The sequence below is a fragment of the Nanorana parkeri genome, unplaced genomic scaffold, assembly GCF_000935625.1.
Source record: "Nanorana parkeri isolate BGI_ZX_2015 unplaced genomic scaffold, ASM93562v1 scaffold632, whole genome shotgun sequence".
Lineage (NCBI taxonomy): Eukaryota > Metazoa > Chordata > Amphibia > Anura > Dicroglossidae > Nanorana > Nanorana parkeri.
This window is the reverse complement of record NW_017306900.1, coordinates 473,350-497,782: the sequence shown is the minus strand read 5'-3', so window position 1 is coordinate 497,782 and position 24,433 is coordinate 473,350. Positions and strand designations below refer to the sequence as shown.

General features: G+C 39.5%; 1 protein-coding gene across 5 annotated transcripts in view; it reads left to right on the top strand.

Moving 5' to 3' along the window:
• SEMA6A (semaphorin 6A) overlaps positions 1-24,433 on the top strand; it is a 198,364-nt gene that overhangs the window by 151,521 nt on the left and 22,410 nt on the right. For 4 of the 5 annotated variants that reach the window (XM_018563106.1, XM_018563105.1, XM_018563104.1 and 1 more), the window contains one exon: positions 17,178-20,791. The exons of the other annotated variant lie outside the window; for it this stretch is intronic. In XM_018563106.1, the coding sequence (XP_018418608.1) occupies positions 17,178-18,358 (1,181 nt within the window). In that variant the 3' untranslated portion in view covers positions 18,359-20,791. Of the gene's footprint in view, positions 1-17,177; positions 20,792-24,433 lie in introns of those variants that run through there. 5 annotated transcript variants of the gene reach the window in all.

Here is a 24,433-nt window from a genome sequence, read left to right as displayed (position 1 = left end):
CGTTCTAATGCAGATAATAGCCGTGTACACATAGGACCCTAAAAATTAAATCCATGCTTCCCTTTTGAATCCCCTTATTAGTTGGTAGGTCACCCATCATATTAAAGTACACCTATCATAAAAGAAACATGAACAATGCAATTGCAGACCTTTTTCTGGAAATGCTAATTGCCTGGGTGAAGTGCTGGTCCTCTAATACTTTAAATCCCAGCTGTGCTTTCAGTTTTAATCGGCATTCCATGTTCATCAAAACAAAGGGCAGTATAATGTTTTTGGTAAATAGTGCCTTTTCATAGATATCTGTACCTCAGCCTGAAAAGAGGGACAACTGCGGGGGAAATAGGAACAGAGGGATTTGGTTCCAAACGAGAGAGAGTGCCTTCAAATGGGGAATAGTTGGGGAGGTATGGGTATCTCTGCAGTACTCTGACATACACCCTGCTTTGTCAGGTCTATAGCTCTCCCGTCAACAGGGAGCATGATCTTTACTGATTGGAGTGCTATAGGTCTGATTTACAGGGGTGTTTTGGATCTCTGCAGAGAGACTATTGCTTCCATAAAGATAGCAAGGATACTTCTCTACTGCATGAAACCAGAGAGCAGGCCATTCTAGTCAGGGTGCTTCTTTCTAAAGAATACCAACTGTAAGATATTGCACATTTTTTGTTTTGCTGCACCTGAAATGTATGAAGCAGATTTAATCTTAAATTCAATCTAAATCACTGATGCACAACAAGAAGGCGTATAAGGGTTTCTGACTTTTCTGGTCTTTCGTGTATAATAATAATAATTGTATTCTTGTTTAGGGCCATCATTTTTCAGCCACCATTTTCAGAAGGAAGTCAGCAGTAGAGGCACCCATATTTATTTCATGACTGGTTTACTTCAAAGAATCAGTTGCGGGGGGGGGGGGGGTTGGAATGTGGGAATGGGTGGGATCAAGAGCGACAATTTGAGATAGATCTCTATGGGCAGTTAAAGTCACTTGCTAACAAGATAGTCCTCTGGAAATTTGCCTCAGTGAAAATTTTGAGACATTTGTCAATAAGTTAAATCTTTCACTAACACTAAAGGTAAGATTTGCAGAACATTTTTGACATGTGTTTTCCTTGAAGTTAAACTCGATTTCTAGGCATTTTTTCACCATTTGATCAGTTTGAATTGCTCAGATTTCAGACAAGGTTACTTTGATTTTTTGATGGTAACATCTCTTGGTTACCAACATTATTGCTGCTCTTTTGCTTGTCATTTGTTGCAATAACTGTTAAGACTCCTCTGGCCCCAATACACATCCACACACATGCCTTTTTTTTTCCAGTGTGGAGAACAATGACTGAAGTGCAGTGTTCCTATAGCTATAATAAACAATAACTTGCATTCCACTTATATCTTGCAATAAGAAATCTGTTCATTTCAAAAAATAAATGACCATTGAATCTGGAGACGCACTCCACCTAAAATTGGGAAAGCATTTGTTTGTGAAGTTGTTTTAAGCTTTGTCCAAGTCTCCCCGCATTGTGCGCCACATTTAACCATTTTAAATAAAGCTAAATGCTAAAACTTTGCTGGGCCCCATTCCTTTGGTGCAAACGCCATGACTGTTCCACCAAAAGAAGGATTTTGGTAAGTATTGGTTACTTGGCTTGAGGGATAACATTGTACTTTTTAGAGCCCTTGACTGTGCAATACAGAAAAATTGCATCACCAAAGTACTGTTTATCTTGGGTAACAGAGTTCAGTCTGTTTTCTGCCTAACATGTTAGTCATATTTCATGAGACAGTCTAGCACAGACCTTATACTATACACATCTGGGGATTATTTAGCTAATTCTCCACATGTTCTCTGTAATTTTCTTATGAGTCTGGCAAGCTACTGTTCCATTTTATAATACAATAGGCGTCTCAATGACAATACTTGCAGAAAATCATAGGAGTAGTGAACACATAAAGGGGGAGTAATTGAAGACAGTTTCAGCAAAGCTTCTTGGATGTGCAGTTATAATTTCACAACAGGCAAATGATATCGAAGGGTGCTAGGAAGGCAAGTAGGCTGAATCACATTCATCCGCTCTAAGCTTTGCCTGAAGATGAAAAGCTCAAAATAGCTTTAACACCCACTGCATGCACAACTAACTGGCTGCAACACATTCCATTATTGGAAGTTTGCAACTAATTAGTAGCTTCATGAAAAATCTTGTCTTTAATTTATGGCATTCCACGTCCATTTGCCAATGTTTAGGTTTTATACAATGCCATCTGTTCCACATTACTGTCTAAGCACTGAAGGACGGACAGCTTCTTAAATTCTTTTTCAATTGATTCCAATTGGTCTTGCGTTTTAGTATTCTTTGCCCAGTCATTAGGGAAGCAGGTTGAAGCAGTGAGTCTTGAGTAGTTGAGTGAATGATACTAATAGGCTCATTCTGAAAAATAAAATTGTGCTTGGATTGTGGAATCTTTGTAGGAACAGGAGCACTGTTTCTATGGCAAATGTGAGGGGGAAAAAAAAGAAATCCTGTTCCCTGTATTCACTAGGAATTAATATTTAGATATGTCCTTTTGTAAAGGAAAATGTTTCAGACATTTTTATTTTAAGCATCATTTAGACCCCTGTTGGTCTCAACCCCTTCAGTGGGTCACTGCGTCCTTAAGCTCTCCTGCCCCATTTGGCAGGGAGCCAGAGCAGGGATGCATTGTAGCAGCTTGCGGGAGACTTCCTCATGTAGTGAAGCAGTCCCCTCTCTCCCCGAGCCCCCCGTACTCCCAGCTGAATTCATAGGGCCCGGGAAGAGATGGGACTGTTTCACCACTTTCGGCCTGCGTAGTGATATCGATTAAGTTAAAGTGCCGGCTGCACTGTCGTCAGTGCAGCAGATAGATATCAATCCCCCCCAGCGTGGCAGATTGATAGCTAGATAGAGAGTGCAGCCTGTCCAGAGACCTGGCGGCTTAGAAAGGCAGGCAGGGAGAGATGTGCAAATTTATAATAACCGTAATGTGTTAAATGATAAAAATAGATGAATGATCAACAAACTGATTCAGGGCTTGTTCACACTATCCAATGTGTTCATGGCATGGTTCCGTGCCATGAACACACTGGCACTGAACAAACCTTCCCCGCGCTGCGTGCATGGCCATGGGAAGCTCCTGGGAAGGACAGGTGCTGATGTGATTTGTACGAAGCAGCCTGTCCTTCTCTATGGGAGTACGCGGCCGTATGCCGCCCTACACTCACCCAACCTGCACGTCCGTGCGGGTGTCCCTGCTCGGACGCAGACAGGATCCATCCTGTCAGCGTATGAGTACAGACACCCGCACGGTACGGGCCTGCCATTTCTCGTGTGAATGAGGGCTAATGGTGCCACACCTTCCGGTGCAGGCGATCGCACTGTGGGCAGAAGGCGTGTCAGTGGAGACATTGACATGAATAACACCACCACGCCCCAGAACGCAGGGAAGCTTGGTTTATGCCCATGGTTCTCAACTGGTGGGTGGTAACCCCGTCTTCAGTGGGTCGCCATGTGCCTTCCACTGCGCTAGGTAAGAGGCTCCTCAGCCTCCCCCCTAGCACAGCACTGTCAATTCTCAAGCCAAGCAGCCATTCAAGATATGCGGCCCAACACAGACTGTCAGCTTGAGGTGCGATGGGCTGGGGGTATGGCTGCGAGGGAGCTACATCCATAAGTACTTTGATTGGACAGCTCCCTTGAATGCCATGTAGAGGTGCCTGGACCGGAGTGATGTCACATTCTGGCTCCCGACACTGTACAGGGAGCTGTACAATCACTGCACATATGGATGGAGCTCTGTCACAGCACAACAGCCCACACTGCACCCCAGGCTGAGGATCCACTCCAGTTCTCGTAAGGTAGGGAGACTGGGTGGATCTTTTAAAAAAAAAAAGAAATTTTTTTTTAAAGGTGTATATGAGAATGTAAGTGTGTGAGGTTGTGTGTGTCAGTGTTTTTAAAGGCCCGTTCACACTAGTATAGTGTGTTAATAACCCAGTCCAGTGTGATTTAATTCACTTTACCACGCAATTGCACCTACCTTGCATTCTGAATGGCACCCCAAATACAACTCCTGACCACAGTTTGACTGCGTTCCAGTGCAGTGTGACTTGGGCCACGACTTAATGACCAAGGACAAATGTGGGTCCTGAGGTTACACAGGTTGAGAACCCCTGATTTAGACTATAAAATAATCACTGTGTAACATTTTATATTGTTTAAGCTGATATATTAACTGCAAGAACAACTTACCAATTACACTTTCAAATATTCCGTTTGAGGAATAAGGAACATTGCTTGGAAGTATAAGGAAAATCTACACCAAAATACATATAAAGCAGATCTGCATGATTAGCCTTGTATATCGATCGGAGCTAGTATGGAGGGGGGGCACGGGTGGAGAGGATAGAGTAAGTGATCTAAGCCTGTAGCACTATCTCTTAATTTTCAACACCTATAGGGTTATGGATATGGTGACTTGATGACTTCACTGCACAGCTGAATGGGGAGATGCAGAGTAGAGGACTGACATCACAGTTGGAAATTTGGCAGCGTTCTCATAGTGTTTTTACTTTACACAGGAGATAAGGGCATAACAGCAGCACTGGCAGGATCAATGAGTGAAAACCTGGGAATGAATTGGAGACTAAAAATGGTAGATTTATAAACGTAATCCTGAAAGCATAGTTTTAGGGAAATTTAATCTGCTCTAATTACAAACCGCTGCAGCAGATTCTACAGATGTCTGTCATACATGGTTGTTCATTGCTTAATTGCTAAACGACAATTGAATTATAATTTATTAGTAAACTCACATAATAGGTTATATGTACCTGCTGCTGCATTCTGTAAACATTTGCAAACTGTTAATAGTCTTTCATGGATGCTTATGCTTTGCAAAAAGCTGTAAGTAAAAGCAATGTGGTTTTTCTGGTCCAACTATTGCAGTTAGTAAAGAGATTAATAAATCATTTTCTTGTTTCTTAGGTTTTAGTTTCACGGCAGACTGGGCTGTTTTTGCAGCTGTCAGACATACACAAATATTTCCAGTTCTGATCTGCTTTATTCCCCTAAAATTAAAAATGAAATGTATGCCTGCTACCACACTACACCAGGCTGGAAAAGATGGGCAGGTACCTTTGTTGCAAGATGCTGATATGCTATGCTGATTCCAGCCTGTATACCCTTCAACATTGGGCAAGTTCTTCTGCAGAAATTTGCAACAGAGCAAATTTGACTGAACATAACCTTAAATGAATCAAAAATGATCTATATGTTGCAGTCTGTCACTCCGTCCCATACTGGTAACCTAGTTATATTATCTGTCGATCTTGCCACTAAGTCTGTTAGCTTTCTTTAACAGGCCAAGCTGTCCAGTTCGTGTCAGTGTTAACTATGACTATGCTTACAATGGTCAGCTTTTATTCATATTGGTAACACCTTTATCACACAGTAAAGAAAAACATTCTGTAAATTTTCTAAGAGTGTTATCCCGAGTTCGGGGACTAAGACACAAGGCATATTACTGGCTGGATCGCCAGATAAAACTAATGCAGTATCATATCTAAGGATTGGTTAACTGCAATATATTATCTTTTTGGATTTAAATAAGCCATAATCTCAGTGCCAACTGCTTATTGCTGGCGATGGGTTGACATTCAGGTTGCATTCATTCCAGCTGAAATTCAGGGGGTTTTTTTGCCATCTTAGGAGCGTTCATTTGTTTCTGACAAAGTTTACAATGTACACGTGCCATCGCTTATACATTTAAAAAGAGCTAGTCAGGAATGGGCATTTGTAACAATCTGGTTCTCCTCCTTTCAGTTATTTATAATAGTACAGGCTTATCTCTAACAAATAGGAGGAGGAAGGTAAAACTGTAAATTAACAAAGCCTTTAGTTTTCTTTCATATGATTCCCGACAGCACCTTTTATTGTATGTTATAGTTTTTCAGGTGTTCAGAGAAAAGAGAGCTTTACATATTGACATTTTCTGCTTTCACAGGAAGAAAATAAAAGTTAAAAAAAAACATGTAAAGGAAAGGCTGCGCTATTATAACTATTCAGTAGCGTAGATTTAGATTACAGATATCTGTTACTGACTTCTCTTTTAAAGCCCATTCTTGGCAAATCTCTTTACCCTCCCACCTCCTTTCACCCATGTATTAGCTTTAAAAAAAAACTACTCTTTAGGTGTCCATGTGCCTTGCTGGCTCTGCTTCTGGAAATTACGTCCAATGATAAAGTGCTGCAGTCTGTGACCGTGATAACCAGATGCCTTTTTAGGATGTCATCACTCTGCACATTCTTGTGGAGCATGGGAATATGCTGTCTCTGGACAGCCACTAGGAATCATTCACATCACCAGAGCAGGACTGTTGAAACCTAAGGAAAGACCACCCAAAGGCGATAGACCGGGGACCTGGCATGCCAAATGACCACGGATGTAGGTAAGGAAATGGGTCAACATTTAGTTGCTGTGGAAGAGAGGCAAAGAGTGTGGGGGTTAATGCCCAGAGTTGAGAGTTAATCACCAGTACAATTAGTTGATTGTAAATTACCATTAACAAAGTATTGATGCTCAAGATGGATGCTCTGAAAGCTTGCAAGTCCATTTTTAACCCCTTCGTGACCAAGCTTGTTTTTGGTTTCTGTTAATGACTGATGCACTTTTTACTTTTTTTCTGTGTGATTCTTCCACATTAGTAATATACTTTCTTACTTAGTGCACCCACACATATCTATATTGCCCTTAATAATGCCCTTAGTGACACTGATCCTGCAGAATTTCAGGATCAGATGTCACTGAAGACTTTTGATCTTTCCCACAACGATCAGAAGCCTACAACATTGTTTCTTCAAAGGATCCCAGTACCAGCTGTCAGAGTGACGACAAGAGCAGTAAATACCGATCTGCTCTCACTGTCAGACACCCGATTCCTGAAAGGGATTGGGTGTCTGAAAAAGCTTAACTCTTTCATTAATGGATGCCTCAATACTGAGGCATCCATTAATGAACAGTAACTGCTGATTCTCAGCATTTACCAGCATTACAGAGCACCAAATAGCTGATCATGTACAGTGTACGTGATTAGTTATTTGGACACTTAGTGGCAGGGACGTACAGTGTTCGTCTCCCGTCACTAAGGGGTTGAAGGAGAACTAAAGATAAACCTTTTTGTGGCTTTAGTTCTTTTTTAGGTCACAGGAGTACATTTAACCACTTGCCATCCACCCATTGTGGAAACACGGCGGATGGCGGACTGTTTCTAGTGGGTGGACGTGCCGGTATGTCATTTTTATATTCTGGGTGCACGCGAGCAGAATCCTGCTAGGAATGTAGACAGCTGGTACCGACTGTTACATACAAGTGTTCGGCCGGCTCTACAGCCGGCTGATTGCTTGTATGACACTAAACAGCTTCCCCCCTCCGCTGCCACAGCCCCCCTCAGCTGCCGCCCCCCCCCTTCAACGCCGCTGCTGGTTATCCCGGGCTCCGCTGTCCCCCCCTGCAGGCCAGGGACTGGCACAGCGGCTGTTTCCAGGGATGATTGAGGAGAGATCAGCATTTCCCCACTGCTGAGCTCTCCTCTCTAAAGGCGAAGCGATGTTTATTACATCACTTCCGGTTTTGATGTCATTTCTCTGGCTGCTATAGCCAGACAAGAAGCAGACCTCTGCTTCATCAGCATCTTTGGGGGTCCCAAAGTGACGGGTCTTGGAGGCCCCTGATGTCTCCATAAAGAGGACCTGTCATTGTATATTGGCTGTCACATAGGGGGCTTGTTATCTCACTATGTGATAGCAATAAAGTTAAGTGTAAAAAAAAAAGTCTCGTTAAAAAACACCAAAAATGTTTTGCGTCCCCCACGTGCACACACATAAACATGCGTCGGGTGCGCCTACGTGCGAAAACTATTAAGCCACGCGTTACATATCGCTGTGAAAATGGGAGTGTGAGCAATACTTTTAGGGCCATTTATCACTGATAGCACTAAACTGATGAGCAGTAAAAGCTTTTAAAGTGTTGCCTATGGCCAATTTTAGGCATGGTAGTTTTTTGCGATTTTGAAGGCGCACACAATTTTAAAGCTTGACATGTTTGGTGTCTATTTACCCGACGTGACCCTGTCTTTTATATTTTACCAAAAAATTGGATAATAAATGTTTCATAACATAACGTAGGGAAAGCAGGTTTTTTTTGTCAAAACCTTTTCCCATTATGTAGTAAAAAAAATAAAACCCCAGTGGTAAATAAATACCACCAAAAGAAAGACCTATCTCTCCTCAAAAAATGGTACAAAAATTTTTTCAGTACAGCGTTGCATGACGGAATAAATGTCAAAGTACTGCAGCGCTGAATACGGAAAAATGGCCTGGACAGGAAGGGGGTGTAAACACCTGGTCAGCAAGTAGTTAATAATGTACTCCTGTGACCCAAATTCCGCATATAGCAGGCTATTGCATGCTATTTGCTGACAGCACAGAGCTGCACTGCAGCGTGGAAGGATCCACCCAGCTGCCTGATTGACAACTGGCTCTGCCTCTCTAGAGTCAGAGCCAGCTGTGCCCACCCCAAGCCCTGCCTGTCCATTGAATGAATGTTGGAGGAATAGAAGGGGGGATCCCTGTGGGGAGCGGTGACTGACATTCACCACTCTCTGCAGGTTTGCTCATCTCTCGATCTGTAGAGCCGGGGTGTGATAGCTGCAGTGTCAGAGTATATTTTACTCTCCCAGTACTTCTCCTTTAACCTAACTACAAACCTAATTCTGAGATGGATAAGATATATGTGTAGTAGGTCATCCTGACGTTGTCCAAGTTTCCTCTGGTAAAGTGAAATATATTCTAATCAAAGGTGTTTAAATTATTACACAATGTTCTTTTGTGTATGTACAACTTTTACTATAAATCTTTTTTTTTTAAATTTAAATTAAATTAGCAATCTATAGTGTTAGGGAAGTTTGCTGTATGCAAGGAGAACATTGTGTCAGCGCCAAGTAGATGTCCCCTGGTGTTAATGATTAATGCTTTTAAGAGGGAGTTGACCTCTTTTCTACATTCTTTAGCTGAACTGCCTGGTTATTCAGTATTCACATCAGGAAAATGATACACTCTGACTTGGAATCCTAATATCACTTAGGCAGTTCTCCTGTCCCCACACAGTCTCCCACCACTATGCTATGTGTGTGTCCAATGCTCTAGAGCTGAGCTGTCATCTCCAGAACAGGCCTGAGGGGCAAACAGTGGTCACTGGTGATAGCCAGCTCAGCACATTTCTGACTCAATGTCTGGGCTTCCAGTACATTACCAAGGATATGTTTAGCTGCTTTTTATTAAGAGCCTGCATTTAACACTGTATATTGAGAACTCTAGGTAACTCTCTAGTTTATATCTACTTAACCTCAGGCCATTAGCATACCATAGTGAAATCTTACAGTAAGTTGCTTTGGTTTAGTGGTGAACTCTGAAGTAGTAGGGTTTCACTCCTATGTGCATTATACGATTTATGAACATATGCTGCAAGTGTTTAATTCCAGATATTTTTATTGCCAACAGGGAGTGAAAGATTTATTTTTATATGTGGTCAGCTATTGTTTTATAATGTATGACCTACACTTCTGTAACATACATAGCCTTCATATTATTATTACCATTCTACACAGATTTATTATGCTCATTGTATAGCAAATACTGGACTTAAAGTTATTGTTGTGATTTTGAAAAGCTCAAACGACAGTGCTTGTTCACACCAGTATTACTGTGCTCGTTATTATGCATTGAGATGTGTTGTGTTGGGCAATCCATTTATTTTAAATGGGGCCAGTTCACGCTTGATGTGTTTGCTAATTCATTTCTAATGGGCAGTCAGACAAAATCTGGAGCCTTAAAGTGTATTTCCACTTTTGCAGACAATTTTGAGAAAATTACAAAAAAACAAATGTCAGCTTCGTGGCTGAATCCAAGTTTTTTTCTGAGCACCCTCAGTGATCTGTCCTCATAGAAAGATTTAGGACTGAAATTTGAGGATTGTACTTTATTAACATCATAATGAAAACCCCTCACTCTTTATAACACCTATTAACATCACAAAGAAGAAGTCAAGTAGAACTTATAATCCTAACCCAAGTAAAGGCAACTTAAATTGCACAAAGCATTTTTTAAATATTTGTTTTAGCTTATGCTATGTGAATGAGAACATAACAAATATAAAGTAGGTGTTATCCCAATTTATCTGCAAAAGTGGAAATACACTCTAGTAAGCATGGGCATTAAGCTTAGTGTGTACGCTATATTACCAAAAGTATTGGGACATCCCTCCAGATCATTGGATTCAGGTGTTCCATGAAATTCCTTGCTACTAAATATTCCGCGGTCAACTGTTAGTGGTATTATAACAAAGTGGAAGCAACTGAGAACAGCAGCAACTCAGTCACGAAGTGGTAGGCCACGTAAAATAACAGAGGGGGGTCAGCGCATGCTGAAGTGCACAGAAGTCGCCAACTGTCTGCAGAGTCAATAGCTACAGACCTCCTCCAAACTTCGTGTGGCCTTCAGATAGGCACAACAACAGTGCGTAGAGAGCTTCATGGAATGGGTTTCCATGGCCGAGCAGCTGCATCCAAGCCTTGCATCACCAAGTGCAATGCAAAGCGTCGGATGCAGTGGTGTAAAGCACGCTGCCGCTGGACTCTAGAGAAGTAGAGACGTGTTTTCTGGAGTGACAAATCACTCTTCTCTGTCTGGCAATCTGATGGACATGTCTGCGTTTGGTGGTTGCCAGTAGAATGGTACATGCCTGACTGCATTGTGCCAAGTGTAAAGTTTAGTGGGGGGGGGATTATGGTGTGAGGTTGTTTGTCAGGGGTTGGGCTTGGCCCCCTTAGTTCCAGTGAAGGGAACTCTTAAGGCATCAGCATACCAAGGCATTTTGGACAATTTCATGCTCCCAACTTTGTGGGAACAGTTTGGGGATGGCCCCTTCCTGTTTCAACATGACTGCGCACCAGTGCACAAAGCAAAGTCCATAAATACATGGATGAGTGAGTTCAGGGTGGAGGAACTTGAGTGGCCTGCACAGAGTCCTGACCACAACCCTACAGAACACCTTTGGGATGAATTAGAGCCGAGACTGCGAGCTAGGCCTTCTCGTCCCACATCAGAATCTGACCTCACAAATGCACTTCTTGAAGAATGGTCAAACATTCGCATAATAGACACACTCCTAAAACTTGTGGACAGCCTTCCCAGAAGAGTTGAAGCTGTTATAGCTGCAAAGGGTGGGCCAACTCAATATTGAACTCTACGGACTAAGACTGGCATGCCATTAAAGTTCATGTGCGTGTAAAGGCAGGCGTCCCAATTCTTTTGGTAACATAGTGTATGTATAGCAATTTTTTAGGACAGGGAAGGTTTGAAATGCCTATTAGGATTTTTTTTAACTTTCCTGTGTACCTTTTGGGTACATTTCTCCATCTCATGTCCTTGTGATACAATAGGGAAGTGAAAGGAAATACTAAACAGTTGTCCCTGGAAAAGTTTATCCATTGGAAGGTTTACCTTTTCATTATTTGTTCTTGTGACAACCGAAAAATGTTGTGTTTCCCATCACATTCTGTCTCAGTGGCAATGGTTACTTAGACAGATAGAGGGGGTATGTCTACCCAGTGTGAACATAGACCACCATGAAATCTTGACAGGGATTTCAAGTCTTCCCTACTCTACTCAAAACCAAATCAAAAATAAAAATGTTGGGCTAAACATTGAATTTAATTAAAAAAATTACATAAGAATGACTTTAACATTGATGCATTTCTTTCATTATATTGGGTGTTTCATAAGGTGGGTCTGGTCAATAAAATATCAATATCCTACGCATATGGGAGAGGTGCCCTCTAACTATTGTAGAATTAACCAAGCATCAATCAGACTGGATACAGTTGAGTATGCAATTGTAGAAGAAGCATATTGAGTTAGAGTTGCATACACATGTGTACTGAGCAAAGTGTTCTACTGATCTACTTTTCAAATGATGAGTTACATGAGATCTACCAACGGAAAAAAAAAACCCACGCTCTCTCTCTCCTGGCTGTCTCTCCTCGCTCTCCTGGCTGTCAATCCTTGCTCTCCTTTCTCATCCTCCTGGCTGGCTGTCCTCTCTCCTGGCTGTCTCTCCTCGCTCTCTCCTGGCTGTCTTTTCTCTCTCCCCTGGCTCACCTTGCTGTATTTTGCAGCAGGCTGTGTAAACTAATATTCTTTGATGTAATACATAGCACTTCAACCACCAGTATCCACCAGAAAGGTGTCAGGGAGCTTGGCTCAGCAGACTCAGGCTAATAGGTAATCATGTGTGCACAGCTAAATAAATATACCAAAATGGAATAAAGGGGCCACCATTCACACCCTTCGTGATCTACCAGCATCAGCTTTGAGAGCTACTGGTAGATCACGATCTACCTAATGGGCACCCCTGTGTTAATGGTACATCTGCAGTCTCCTCACTCTTTCCCAGGAAAGCCACTTGGTAGGGTAGGGTGTCATAGCGCATAGTGATGCGAAGTCTGGGTGTACTGCAGCACCTGACACTATACTCTGCATTATTCTGCTTGATGGTTGAGAAATTGTTTTCACTTCAGTGTAGTCTATTCACATAACAAATCCCTAGAAACTGTCAGAACAGAAAGTAATGTTTAGTTTCTGAAGCCTAGTATAAATTATTGCTGAAAATCCACGTTGGATGCTTTATTCAAATATTCCCTGCTTCATCTGCATGCTACATAACAAATCACCCTTTGTAATAAAGCACGTTTGTATATCTACAGTAATATATGAAGCCAAGTTCATTCAGCTTCACAGAGAGTGTCTCATCATCGTATATATGATGTGCAGGGTAGTTACTGACACAGCAATGATGTATAACTGGGCCCTAATCAATGGAATATATTTCTGACAGCAAGACAGACAGAACTGTAACAAGATTTGTAAGAACAGCTATGGCTTTTTACTTGCCCTAAAGAATTCAGACACTCTGCTTTATTTCTTTTGCAGTCGACATGATTGGTGTTTCAACTAGCATTCACATTTTAGCTCAGAGAAAAGCTTTATTTGTATGCCTTAGATGTCATGTCCTGCTTAGAAAGTGCTCAACGAGGTTGGCAATGGCTGGAAACAGAGGCTCCATACAGTACATGATCTGGGTGAACAATCAGCATCATACATGACTAATGCATCACTAATTAAGGCTTATAAAAAACAAGTCTTCCACAGCTGCATATTGGATCAAGCTTAATCCCCCTGTGAAATGTTTGCAATGTTAGCAGTTAAATATCTTATTTTATTTTGAGGACCATACAGAACCAAACCAGTGGTACATGTAGGGATTGATAAATCTATTCTTGCACAAAGCAAAATAAGCAGACTTCAATTTTCTAAGCCCTGTATGAGCACTATCACCATCAGAAATCCTACCACCAGTTCTTCCTTTTTTGTTTTTGTGCAGGACCTTACTTGCTGCATTTTTTCTTTTCTTACTAAGATAATCAGATTACTATTTTGTCAGCGTAGTGCAAGCACATGTCTCTTTTTAAATACAAACTGGCATAGCTGGACACCTCCTAATCCTCCCACTTCAAAAATGTTTTAAGCCCTTCCTTGATTAAGTATGGCCTATACCATTGGACTGATTTATTAAAACTGGAGCAAAGGAAAATACAGCTGCTTGTAGACTGCTATGGCTCCATTGTAACTTTCCATAAATTAAATGGAGATTGATGGCTCGACTATACACACAAATAACTCTAACACAGAACTATTAGGTGGGTACTGCTAAAGATTTTATTGTTTTGTTGTAAATGTTTTAATTTTTTTGTTTTCTTTTCAACAGCATTAATATTGGCCCTAAAACCTAAAACTCAAGTTGCTAAAAGTCTAAATGCCTCTTATAACATTCACAATTGTATGAATTTAAGCATTCCATAAACTTTTATGAATCTGTAGGATCTTTAAGGCTTACCATACAGTAGTGGCTTCTGATAGGCAACGAAGAGGCCCTGCATTAAATATCCATAGACCGGCCAGTTATTGTAGAGGAAAAACATTATTGTGATGCCTCTATGCCAACAAACAAGTTAGGTGACCTGAGAAAGTAAGTCCTATTTACTAACGGAAATTACATTTTATGGAACCTCTTAGAGCTTCAGGCTCCATTCACACATGGTGTTTGCGGCAGAAAACCATAGCTATAGTAATAGCCGCTTAATCCGCCCATTAAATTGCACTAGGACTTCTTCCTGGGAAACGAGTTTACATAGCGCGCGAATGCTGCCCTAGTGTGAATGATGCCCATTGAAATGCATTCTTTTTCATGTTTAGCATGTTTCCGCGAGTAGAAATGTGTCAATGGAGCCTAAAATAGTTGAAAATAGTCGCTTAAGCATTGTCACAAAAAGTACATATTATGCAAAAATACAAGTATATTTGTGAATGTTACAGGAGTCGTTTATACCAGTCCAGGTTGCATTTTAGGTTAATTTGCTCTTTTGCCTATCACTTGCTAACTTTAACAATGTTTTAATATGAAAGCACCTTACCCCATCTTATATTAGCATCATGTGATGCTCATTTACATGATTGCATATTAATTTTTTGTTAAATTTTCATAGTTGGATAATTTTACATAAATAGCAGTGGAGTATTATATGCTATTTATTTTAATTATTTTTGTTAACTATTTTAGAGAAGTTTAAATTGTTTTTGCATTTTTATTGCTAAATTGTAATGACCTAGTAGTAAGTTGGTGCAATATAATTCTGCAGTTTTGACTTTTATAGATATAGCTATCATCATGTATTAGAAATGGGTCTAGAATTTCTAATGGATACTAATCCTAATTGATTTTTTTTCTCTGGCCACCCTGTTTATTAAAGTGAACACATTTTACATAAAAAAAAAAACACCTTTGCAACACAGCTAGCATTACTTTAGGGGCAGTACCTTTTTTTCACTACTTCGTTTACACCAGTGCATATGTGCAAGTTTTTTTTATTGTGCTTTTTAAATCTGTTCTTTTTTTTCTTCCTTAATATGTTTAAGTATAATTTTAGTTTTAGTCGTAACTTACTTGTGCCTGTATTTATTGCAATGTATGCATTTAAATTAAATATGTATTATCAGAACCTAAAATTTGAAAAACAGAGAATTGAAGATCACATTATGAATAAACTCATGCAGTTTTAAAAAAAATGCAAGGCTTACAAACATTAATGAAGAAACAAAATTTGAATTGCTCATTCTATTTATAGCTTTCACATCTCACAACGTTATCAATTAAAATTATATAATGTATCCAAATCAGGTCTAGAAGCACTAGATATAATTTAGTCCAAAGCAAAAAAAAGGATTCTATTTGTTAAGAGTAATTATTAGGTAATTGGGCCATTTATATATATATATAAAAAAAAGAGAGAGAAGAAAAAGTTGACGAGCTTCCCATAATTCATCAGATTTCATCCTAATTGGTCAGTATGGGAAACAACTGTGCTTCTTCCTATTTTCTTTCCGTAATTTACTTTAGATAGCCCCCATTGGATACTGTACCAGTCACCAAGAATCTTTATCCTAATCAACATCTGGAATATTTTTAGTAATATTCATTAATAATTGTATACTATATTTATATGTAGTATATGTAGTGTTTGTATGTGTGCACACAGTGTGTGTGCATACGTGTACGCCTCAATATCTGTGACACTTGTTTTTTTTAATCGCCATAACTTTTAATTAACTTCCATTCAAAATATTTTTTTTTCCGTCCATGTATGGGTTAGTTCTAGTGCGTTCATTTTAGGGTATTATATGGAATAGATTTCCCTCTTTATTAAATTAAAGTTAATCCAAACCCTGACTAGTCATTTAGTTTATTAAAACACTATGAGGGAAATTTATCAAATCTGAAGCAGACAGAATCTGTTGCAGTTGTCCTTGGCAACCAATTAGTTTCTATCTTTCATTTTCAACAATCTGAAAAGAAAAGCTGATTGGTTACTATGGGCAACTACTGCAGATTCTCTCTGCTCTAGTTTTTATACATTACCCCTATGTATCGTAAACCATTTTTTAAAAATATATAAAATACTGACTTTTTAACTTCCTTTTTAATCTATTGTTGCAGCTCACTGCTGCTGACCTCTTCCAGCCACTTCCTGCCTACATGCACACACTCCAGCCTTAGCTTTGCATCATTGCTCTGGATTGGACTTTCGGATAGTGGTAACAGTGGACCATGCCTGTTGGCAAGGCTGCTTGGGGTCTTAACCCAGGGACCTGTGTGACAGGGTAACAATGTAGGAGCACAGTTGGGAGAAAGGTGTTGTCCAAACATTGCCAGGTATTGTTGCAATAAAAGCTGCAGGTTTAAAAAGATTGAAACTACCTTTTAAAAAATAAATGTACATAGTAATTATTATAATGAGAATTTAGTGACTGAATTTAGCTTTACCTTAAGGCAATTAAAATTCAACCTGGAATCCTAGGACTCTACAATACATTTGGCCTGTGGCCTCGTGCACTTCTGTTGGCACTAAACTCCTTGGTGAATGATAATTTACAGTAGGGGGGGTATATCATCCTTTACATATCCTACATTAGGTCGTCTTAGTATCTAGAACACATTCATATTGAGTAAATACTCTGACACAAACATTTTTTATTGTGTGCACCACATACAATTTATTACATTAATTATAATGCCATCAGTATAAGACTTTGTACATTGAATTATCCCCAGGCCACAGCTATGACACTTAGAATAGTATATGTTATTTTACTTAATTAATCAAACATGACAATGTGACACATTCGTTTTTATGCTGTCAAGATGATGGGGGAACATATGTATAATTGCAGTCGACATTCTTGATTACCAAGTAAATAGTAACAGCGACTTCAGAGTCTTCCCTGAGAGTTGAACTTACCCATTTTTACACATACAAACCATGCATTATCCGAAGCTAAAATAGGGCTAAAAAAGTTAGACATGAGACGCATAAAATCTTTTTTCTTTTTTTTTATTATATATGGTGTTGTTTTAAGTATTTTGAAAAAAAATGACAATAGCTTATGTTTTTTATACACTTTAACTTAGTTAACTTTTTGTCATATTTGTTGCAGGGGTGATTCGTGAAAGTTATCTCAAAGGTCACGACCAGCTTGTTCCAGTCCCACTTTTGGCCATTGCTGTAATTCTTGCTTTTGTCATGGGTGCTGTCTTCTCTGGAATTATTGTGTACTGTATCTGTGACCACCGCAGGAGAGATGTGGATGTGGTCCAGAGGAAAGACAAAGACCTTAGTCACTCACGTAGAGGTTCAATGGCAAGTGTTACCAAATTAAGTGGACTCTTCGGTGATGGTCAGGGCAAGGAGCCTAAACCGGAGGCCATCCTTACACCCTTAATGCATAATGGAAAACTTGCCACCCCAGGCACAACTGCAAAAATGTTAATCAAAGCTGAGCAGCACCACTTAGACCTGGCAGCTCTACCAACTCCTGAGTCCACTCCAACTTTGCAACAAAAGAGAAAGCCCAGCAGAGGTAGCAGAGACTGGGAAAGAAACCAAAATATTATTAATGCCTGCACAAAAGATATGCCACCAATGCCATCACCTGTTATCCCAACTGATTTGCCTCTTCGTGCATCACCCAGTCACATTCCAAGTGTAGTAGTACTTCCAATAACTCAGCAAGGGTATCAACACGACTATGTAGACCAGCCTAAAATAACAGAGGTGGCACAAATCTCTATTGAAAATCAGAGTTCTACTCTAGAGTACAAAACAATTAAGGAGCACCTTGCCAGCAAAAGTCCAAATCACGGTGTCAACTTGGTGGAAAATCTAGATAGCATTCCACCAAAAGTACCTCAAAGAGAGGCGTCACTAGGTCCTCCAAGTTCCTCAATGTCCCAGAATGGGATGGGCAAACGAATAGACATGCACTCCTCAGCATACAGTGTGGAATACAAGAGAAACTATCCTACAAACTCGCTCACAAGAACTCACCAATCTTCAACTCTCAAAAGAAACAATACTAATTCATCAAATTCGTCTCATCTCTCCAGACATCAGAGCTTTGGTAGAGGGGACAACCCTCCCCCTACTCCACAAAGAGTAGACTCTATACATTTCAATGCTGCTCAAGGGCAGACAGTGACTCTTACAAGGCAGTCTAGCGTCAATGCTTATAACTCTCTGCCCAGATCAGGTGTGAAACGCACTCCCTCCTTAAAGCCAGATGTACCTCCTAAACCTTCATTTTCATCTTCTATTAAGTCCAATGATGCATGTACATAATTTGATCAGAAGGGTTGAATACCAGCTAAAAAGAATTTGCCATTATGAGCCAGTGTACTGCAACTTCATCAATAAACTACAATTTCCAAGAAAGCGATCGATGAGCTACAAACTCTTTGGAAAAGAAAAGTGAATATTTTCTTACAAAATTATGTGATGTATGGTTTATATTTGCAACTGCAGGACTTGCACACAATTCTAAACAGTTGTCTTTGTAAGACTTAACCCCAGAACATCACATCTCATGAGCCAAAAGCACAAAGTTGAATGTTGAAAGTTACCTCCTGATATTCCTCCAGGACTGGTAGACGGAGGGTAGAAGAGTAACGGACAACAGGACAAAGGAAAGGGACGCATGACTTCAGAGACAATGCCAACTCAAAATTAAATAAATGGCAGACGTTTACTATGTGCAGATACTGTGAAATGCCCATCAGTGTTACAGCCGCTTGACTAGCAGATGGATGCCTAACTGGGCGCAGCTCCTCCTGATCTCTGCTACACTTCTCTTTATAATAAATAACATGTGACCAGTTAACAATAGTAACTTTGATTATTTATTGTTCATTTTGTCTTTCCTAAGGAAATGACTGTCCTGCAAATCACCTTATGAGCAGCTTTTGTGGAGAAAAAAAACAAATAAATGACAATGAACTTATGGTTCTTATTTAACATGACACTGCTAACTAAAGTAGTTGAGTTATTTTATTTTTTTCAAATAAATTGGCAGAAGAAATAATTTTGTGCTGGCATTCTAAAATTTGGATAATTTCCTTCATTTTCATCTTTTGTTCCTCTCTCCTTTTTTATATACTTTTGACTCTATCATCTCCAGGAAGGGTATGTGACTTCCAAACAAGTATGTTGCAGAACCATCCAGATCCGATAGGATTAAAAGGGGAATATTTATTTTCTGATTGAAAGGATTCACTGGCTGGGCCTTTTGACATTTGTTTTTCATTTCATATAGAAGCAAGGATCTCGCTTTTAATTTGACTTCATGTGGGGACTGTAAAATCCTCCTTGTGAAATATCTTGCACTCCTGTGTATGACGATGCTGTCAGCATTGTCTCGTCAGTAGTGATTATTTTCTTTGAAGGCACCATTTTGTGCTCTGCCATCCTATTTCATGTTGCATGTACGTCAGCAAACGAGATCCACCGATGGTGTGAACTTGAGTAATCTGCCAGCTTTGAACCCATGCATAGACTGATCTTACAGGTTGTTTATGGGAAAATTATATCTGTGAATAACCTTTTCTTCCACATGTAAATTTGTGCCTTACACCTTGAGTTTTGTGTACTTGTGAGCTGTAGTACCTAAACCTTCTCCCATCAGATAGCTACCCACTAATTATTTACTCATACCTCCTTGTTCCCGACCAGTTCTTGCAGTGCCTCCTGGGTATTTTGGAGATAAACCACAGTAGGCTGGAGAAGAATGTAGCCGTAAGACACAGCTCCATAATCCCTCAGACAGTACTGCACCCTGTAATACATGTGATCATTCTGGATGTGCCAATCTTGTTCTTAGTCCACCCTTGTATCATACTATCAGTATGTCCACTGTTGTGGGTGGAATTTTCCTTTCCCAATATAACTCCTTTATCCTATCATATCATTTCAGTATGGTGATATTATGCATCAGCTAATGTACTGTCTTCATGTCTAGTGTGCACACTGGATGTAATACGGAATGTGATTGGCTGGCTTCCGTAAAAACTATCCAAACCACACTCACAGTATGTATGTACAGTCTGAAATGAAGTTAGTTTTAAAGCAGGCTGGCTCCTGCTGTAATTGAGTACTGCTAGAGTAGGAAAACCAGAAGGACATTACAAATGATTTTTTTTATTTCTTTTTTTCCATTTGGTTAGTTTTGTTCAGAGTATATGTTTTGGAAAACCTACTATAACATCTGTATCAACATACTTTAGAGACCTTGTTTTTTAACTTTTTGTTTTTTTGTGTTGACTTTTATACCAGTTTTGTCAGATTTTATTTAATTGGATTAAATTAGTAATTTAAAGACCTGTCATATGTAAATGATTTTACAAAATCAAGATGGTTTAGAATAATGTGTATAACAAGGGTGGTTGCATTTCATTCCATTTTCTCTGGTTTGTCATTAATGCACATATTTTGTATTCTGTGTACTTAGGATTTGGCCTATCAAAGTCAAACAATTTTTCATCTCTTACTCTGTATGCCAACATTAGCCACGGTTAACGGTTACATTTTGGAAGGTGATTAAATGTGACAGTGAACTTTGTATGACTGAAAGTTATAAAACATATAAAATTGTTCTATAGCTCAATGCGTCCCAGAGGAATGAAACTATTTTGTCATTCTTTTCCCAATCTAAACTTTTAGACCCATTCTTTCTGCATGCCTATTCAAGGGTTTCAGGTATCAATATTTCCAACAAATCCAACAAAAAAGGATGTTTTAATGCTAGGTTAGACTTTAAGATGCAGGAAAAATCTGAAACTTCACTTCTGTTATTAGTGCATTATAAGAAGGAATTACATTTAAAGTACACGTTTAAAAACAATTTTCCCAGCTTCGCTTCCTAGCCCCCTAAATTCAAGGAGCTGTCCCTATCTCCTCCAATGCTCATATGTTACAGGTCCGTACTTACCTGCTCTAATGACCGTGGCCTCCTGTGCTGTTGCTTTCCTGGCCTTTAAAAAAAAAAAACTAGGGCTGCTCATGTCTACACACTAATGTCCCATAGACTTAACCTATAGCAGGAACAACAACCTATTCAAATCTGTGCGAAGTTAGTGTGCAGGCATGGGCAGCTTAGCTCTAGATATTTGTCGCCAGTCTGCAGTCAGTGTGGGAGATAAGTATGAACACAGCTCTGTGTATTGAGAGGGGCTGGTGGAATTTTTTTTTTATTTTTTTAAAGTAATCATGTACTTTAATAGTCCTGCAAAGCCCCTATGGGTTTGGTTAGGTGATGCCAAGAAAGACGAGTTTAATTCTGATTTATTCCCAGCTCAAATCATGGATTGGATTATAGTAAATGGGCACAGGGTTTTGCCAACCAACCAAAGTCATGTGATGGTAAATTCCTAAGGGCATTCATGGTGCTCAACCTGTTTGTTAGTTGCGGATGTCCTGTGTCTATTTTCTATCCCTACACTCTTTCTGTTATTAGAACTGCGACTAAATCAAATGTTCACTGAGTGTTACATTGCCTTTTATGTTGAATGTGGCCTTATTGCAGCTCATAAGAAAAGAATGCATGAGGTGCTCAGAGTAGTTATAAAAACATTTGTGATAGGATAGCATGTTATCATTAACATTGTGGTTTTAAATTTCTAATATGAAACAAAATAATAAATATTGGGCTTATACTACTACCCAAGTGCTAGCTTTTAGGCAAGCTACATGTATTTTCTAGACTTTTCTGTACTCCCTAATACTGAACATAAAGGCCAGACACATTAAATATAGTAGATGTTGCATTCCAGGTGTGTCTTCCATTTATGTGAATACGTATGTGCCATGAAGGTCAAAGAACTCTGCAATGGCAGACATACTGATTGTATCTACTGCAAAGTGGATGATGCTAACTGCAGTGCAGTTATAATACCATAGTTTTAATTATTGCTAGTAAATTCTTAGATGTGTGGGCTCTAGTTTGGGAGTTGGTCTTTCTGCTTTACATTAATATCAAAAATAGGTAATTGGGGGGAAAAAATGAAAATACAAATTATATTTACAGTATATAAAGAAATATATTAAGCTGAATATGTAAGCAGAGCTCAATTTTGAGTAGTCTTTGAAAAACAAGTCTTTAGTGTGAACTTAACTGGACAATTTTAATTACAGTAGTATGGCAAAAGTAAAGGGTTGGACATTTTCCTTTAGTTTACCATTTATTGCGTAGAGCTGGTTCACACTTTTACAATTTTGGTGCAGTTAGATGCACTAAAAACTACACAATAAATGCAGATCTGTGCCATTATATTAAATGGCAGGGTTGTAACGGGCATTTTAATTCAGTGGGTTTTCAAAAGTCTTGCATTTAGCTGACATTTAGACGATTGTGACTGTATGTAAAAAAAAAAAATGCATGAAAATGCACTCTGTACATTTTAATTTGAGAAAAAACCCCCCCCCCCCTTCCCCATTAAGAATTCTAAGAACAGGATGCAACATTTGTTTTTCTTCATGCCCAACTGAACTTTTAGATAAAGTTGGCTAAATACAGGTGCATCAAAACAAAAGGTGTACATAATCTTAAGCTTACAGCACACACACCCATCAAACTTACTGTACATTCGCTCTTTAGTTCTACCAAGAAATATGTAGTGCAAGGCCCTGCCTGATTGGATAGTTTAGATAGGTCCTCATATGACATAAAGTTAGCAATTCTGAAATTGATTGCACAAATAGTGTGTAGTCACATTATTAGGTGTAATGTGAGCTTTACGGTTTATTTTTGTTAGAAAGTGGGCACAGCCTGACCAGAAAAACCTGCCAGCATGCTGTAGAGAGGGACCCCAACTTTCTGTGTAGAATCAGTGGTATCTCTGCAGACAGGGGGAGGGGCTGGATTCCGTTGCACGCTCACTTCTCGATCATGTCCCTGCAGAGAGCCATGACTGTCACTCCTCCCCGCTCCGATCCTCCAGCGCTGTGTGGAGGAACAGATGGGGAAGGGGGCGGGTACAGCTGGCTCTGCCTCTAGATAGGCAGAGCCAGCTGTCATCACGCAGCTGGGTGGATCTCGACAGTAATGTCGTGATCCGTCCTGGCTGCAGCGGTCTCGGTATACCGCAAGCTGTAGCTCGCGATATACTGAGCTTTGGATCACGGGAGGACGCTAGTTTATGTCCTCCCGTGACCCTTAGGAGAACTATGGGGAAAATCATAGTTCTCCTTTAAGACTTTGCACACCTTTTGTTTTGATGCACATGGAAAGTATTGAGCTGATTTGGCTCATAACTGGAAGTTCAAATGGACTTTAGAATAATAAATGCAAATGCATCAGCCATGCACATTGAAACGCTAAAGTGTGAACCAGGCCAAACTACAAAAGACTATTTTGCAATGCTTAGTCTGATTTTATTACAATGTGAAGTGAGGCGAGGTAAACTTGAGTTCACATCAAGAATTCAATCATGTGTAGTAGAAAAACTTTTTTTTTTTTTTTTTCTTTTCTCATGATTGGATATTTGAAGTGGCCCCAGGTTCATTGTTCTTCACCTTCATACTTTAGTAAATCGAACCCTGTAAAATTTGAGGAAAATTAAATGTTGCTCATAACAGCCAATCAGATGCAATACAGTAAGATGTTAATTGGTTCCTCTGGGGAACTGTAGTTTTCCAATCCCTCCACTCGTATAGACTACCCCTTAAGGGTTTGTTATTGATATAAACATTTACAGTATTTTTGTACCTGGCCATGTGTTTATGGCTAAACATGTGTTCATTTTATTTATTTACTTTTTCATAAACCTATGTGTGCCTTTGCTCTCCACCCTTGTTATACACTGAGAGATTGAACAAATTCAGACTCCTTGTGTATTGTTGTAAGATATTGTGATGTCACCAAATTTTTTCTTCATATCCACATCCCTTAACATCTGATACACAAATTAATGTATGTTGTACAAAAATGATACAAAATAATAAAAAAAACTTTATTACATAAGGTAATAAAACAGACTGTTCTACATTTGTTGTGCGTTTTGTGTTATCTGTTAAATTATTTGCCTCACAAATTTCGAAATGAAAACTGTTAGTTTGGCAAACGTAGGCTAGAACATCAGATTGGATTAATCTAGTCTGATGATTGCTGGTGTGGCAGAAACATTACACACCCATCTTTGTCATTAAAATGATAGTGTAGGTCAGTGATCTTTGCACAGCATTTTTAACTAAAATTGTGGCCACAGTCATGTTCTGGTCTGTCACACACCTAATTCTGATATAAACATTCCCATTCGTTTTGCAGCTGGTCACTTTGTTGTTAGGTGCATATAGTCAAACTGATTGCTTAGCATGGGTTTGCCATCATTTATCATCATCATTTCTGTTTGCACTTCCTGCTTGAAA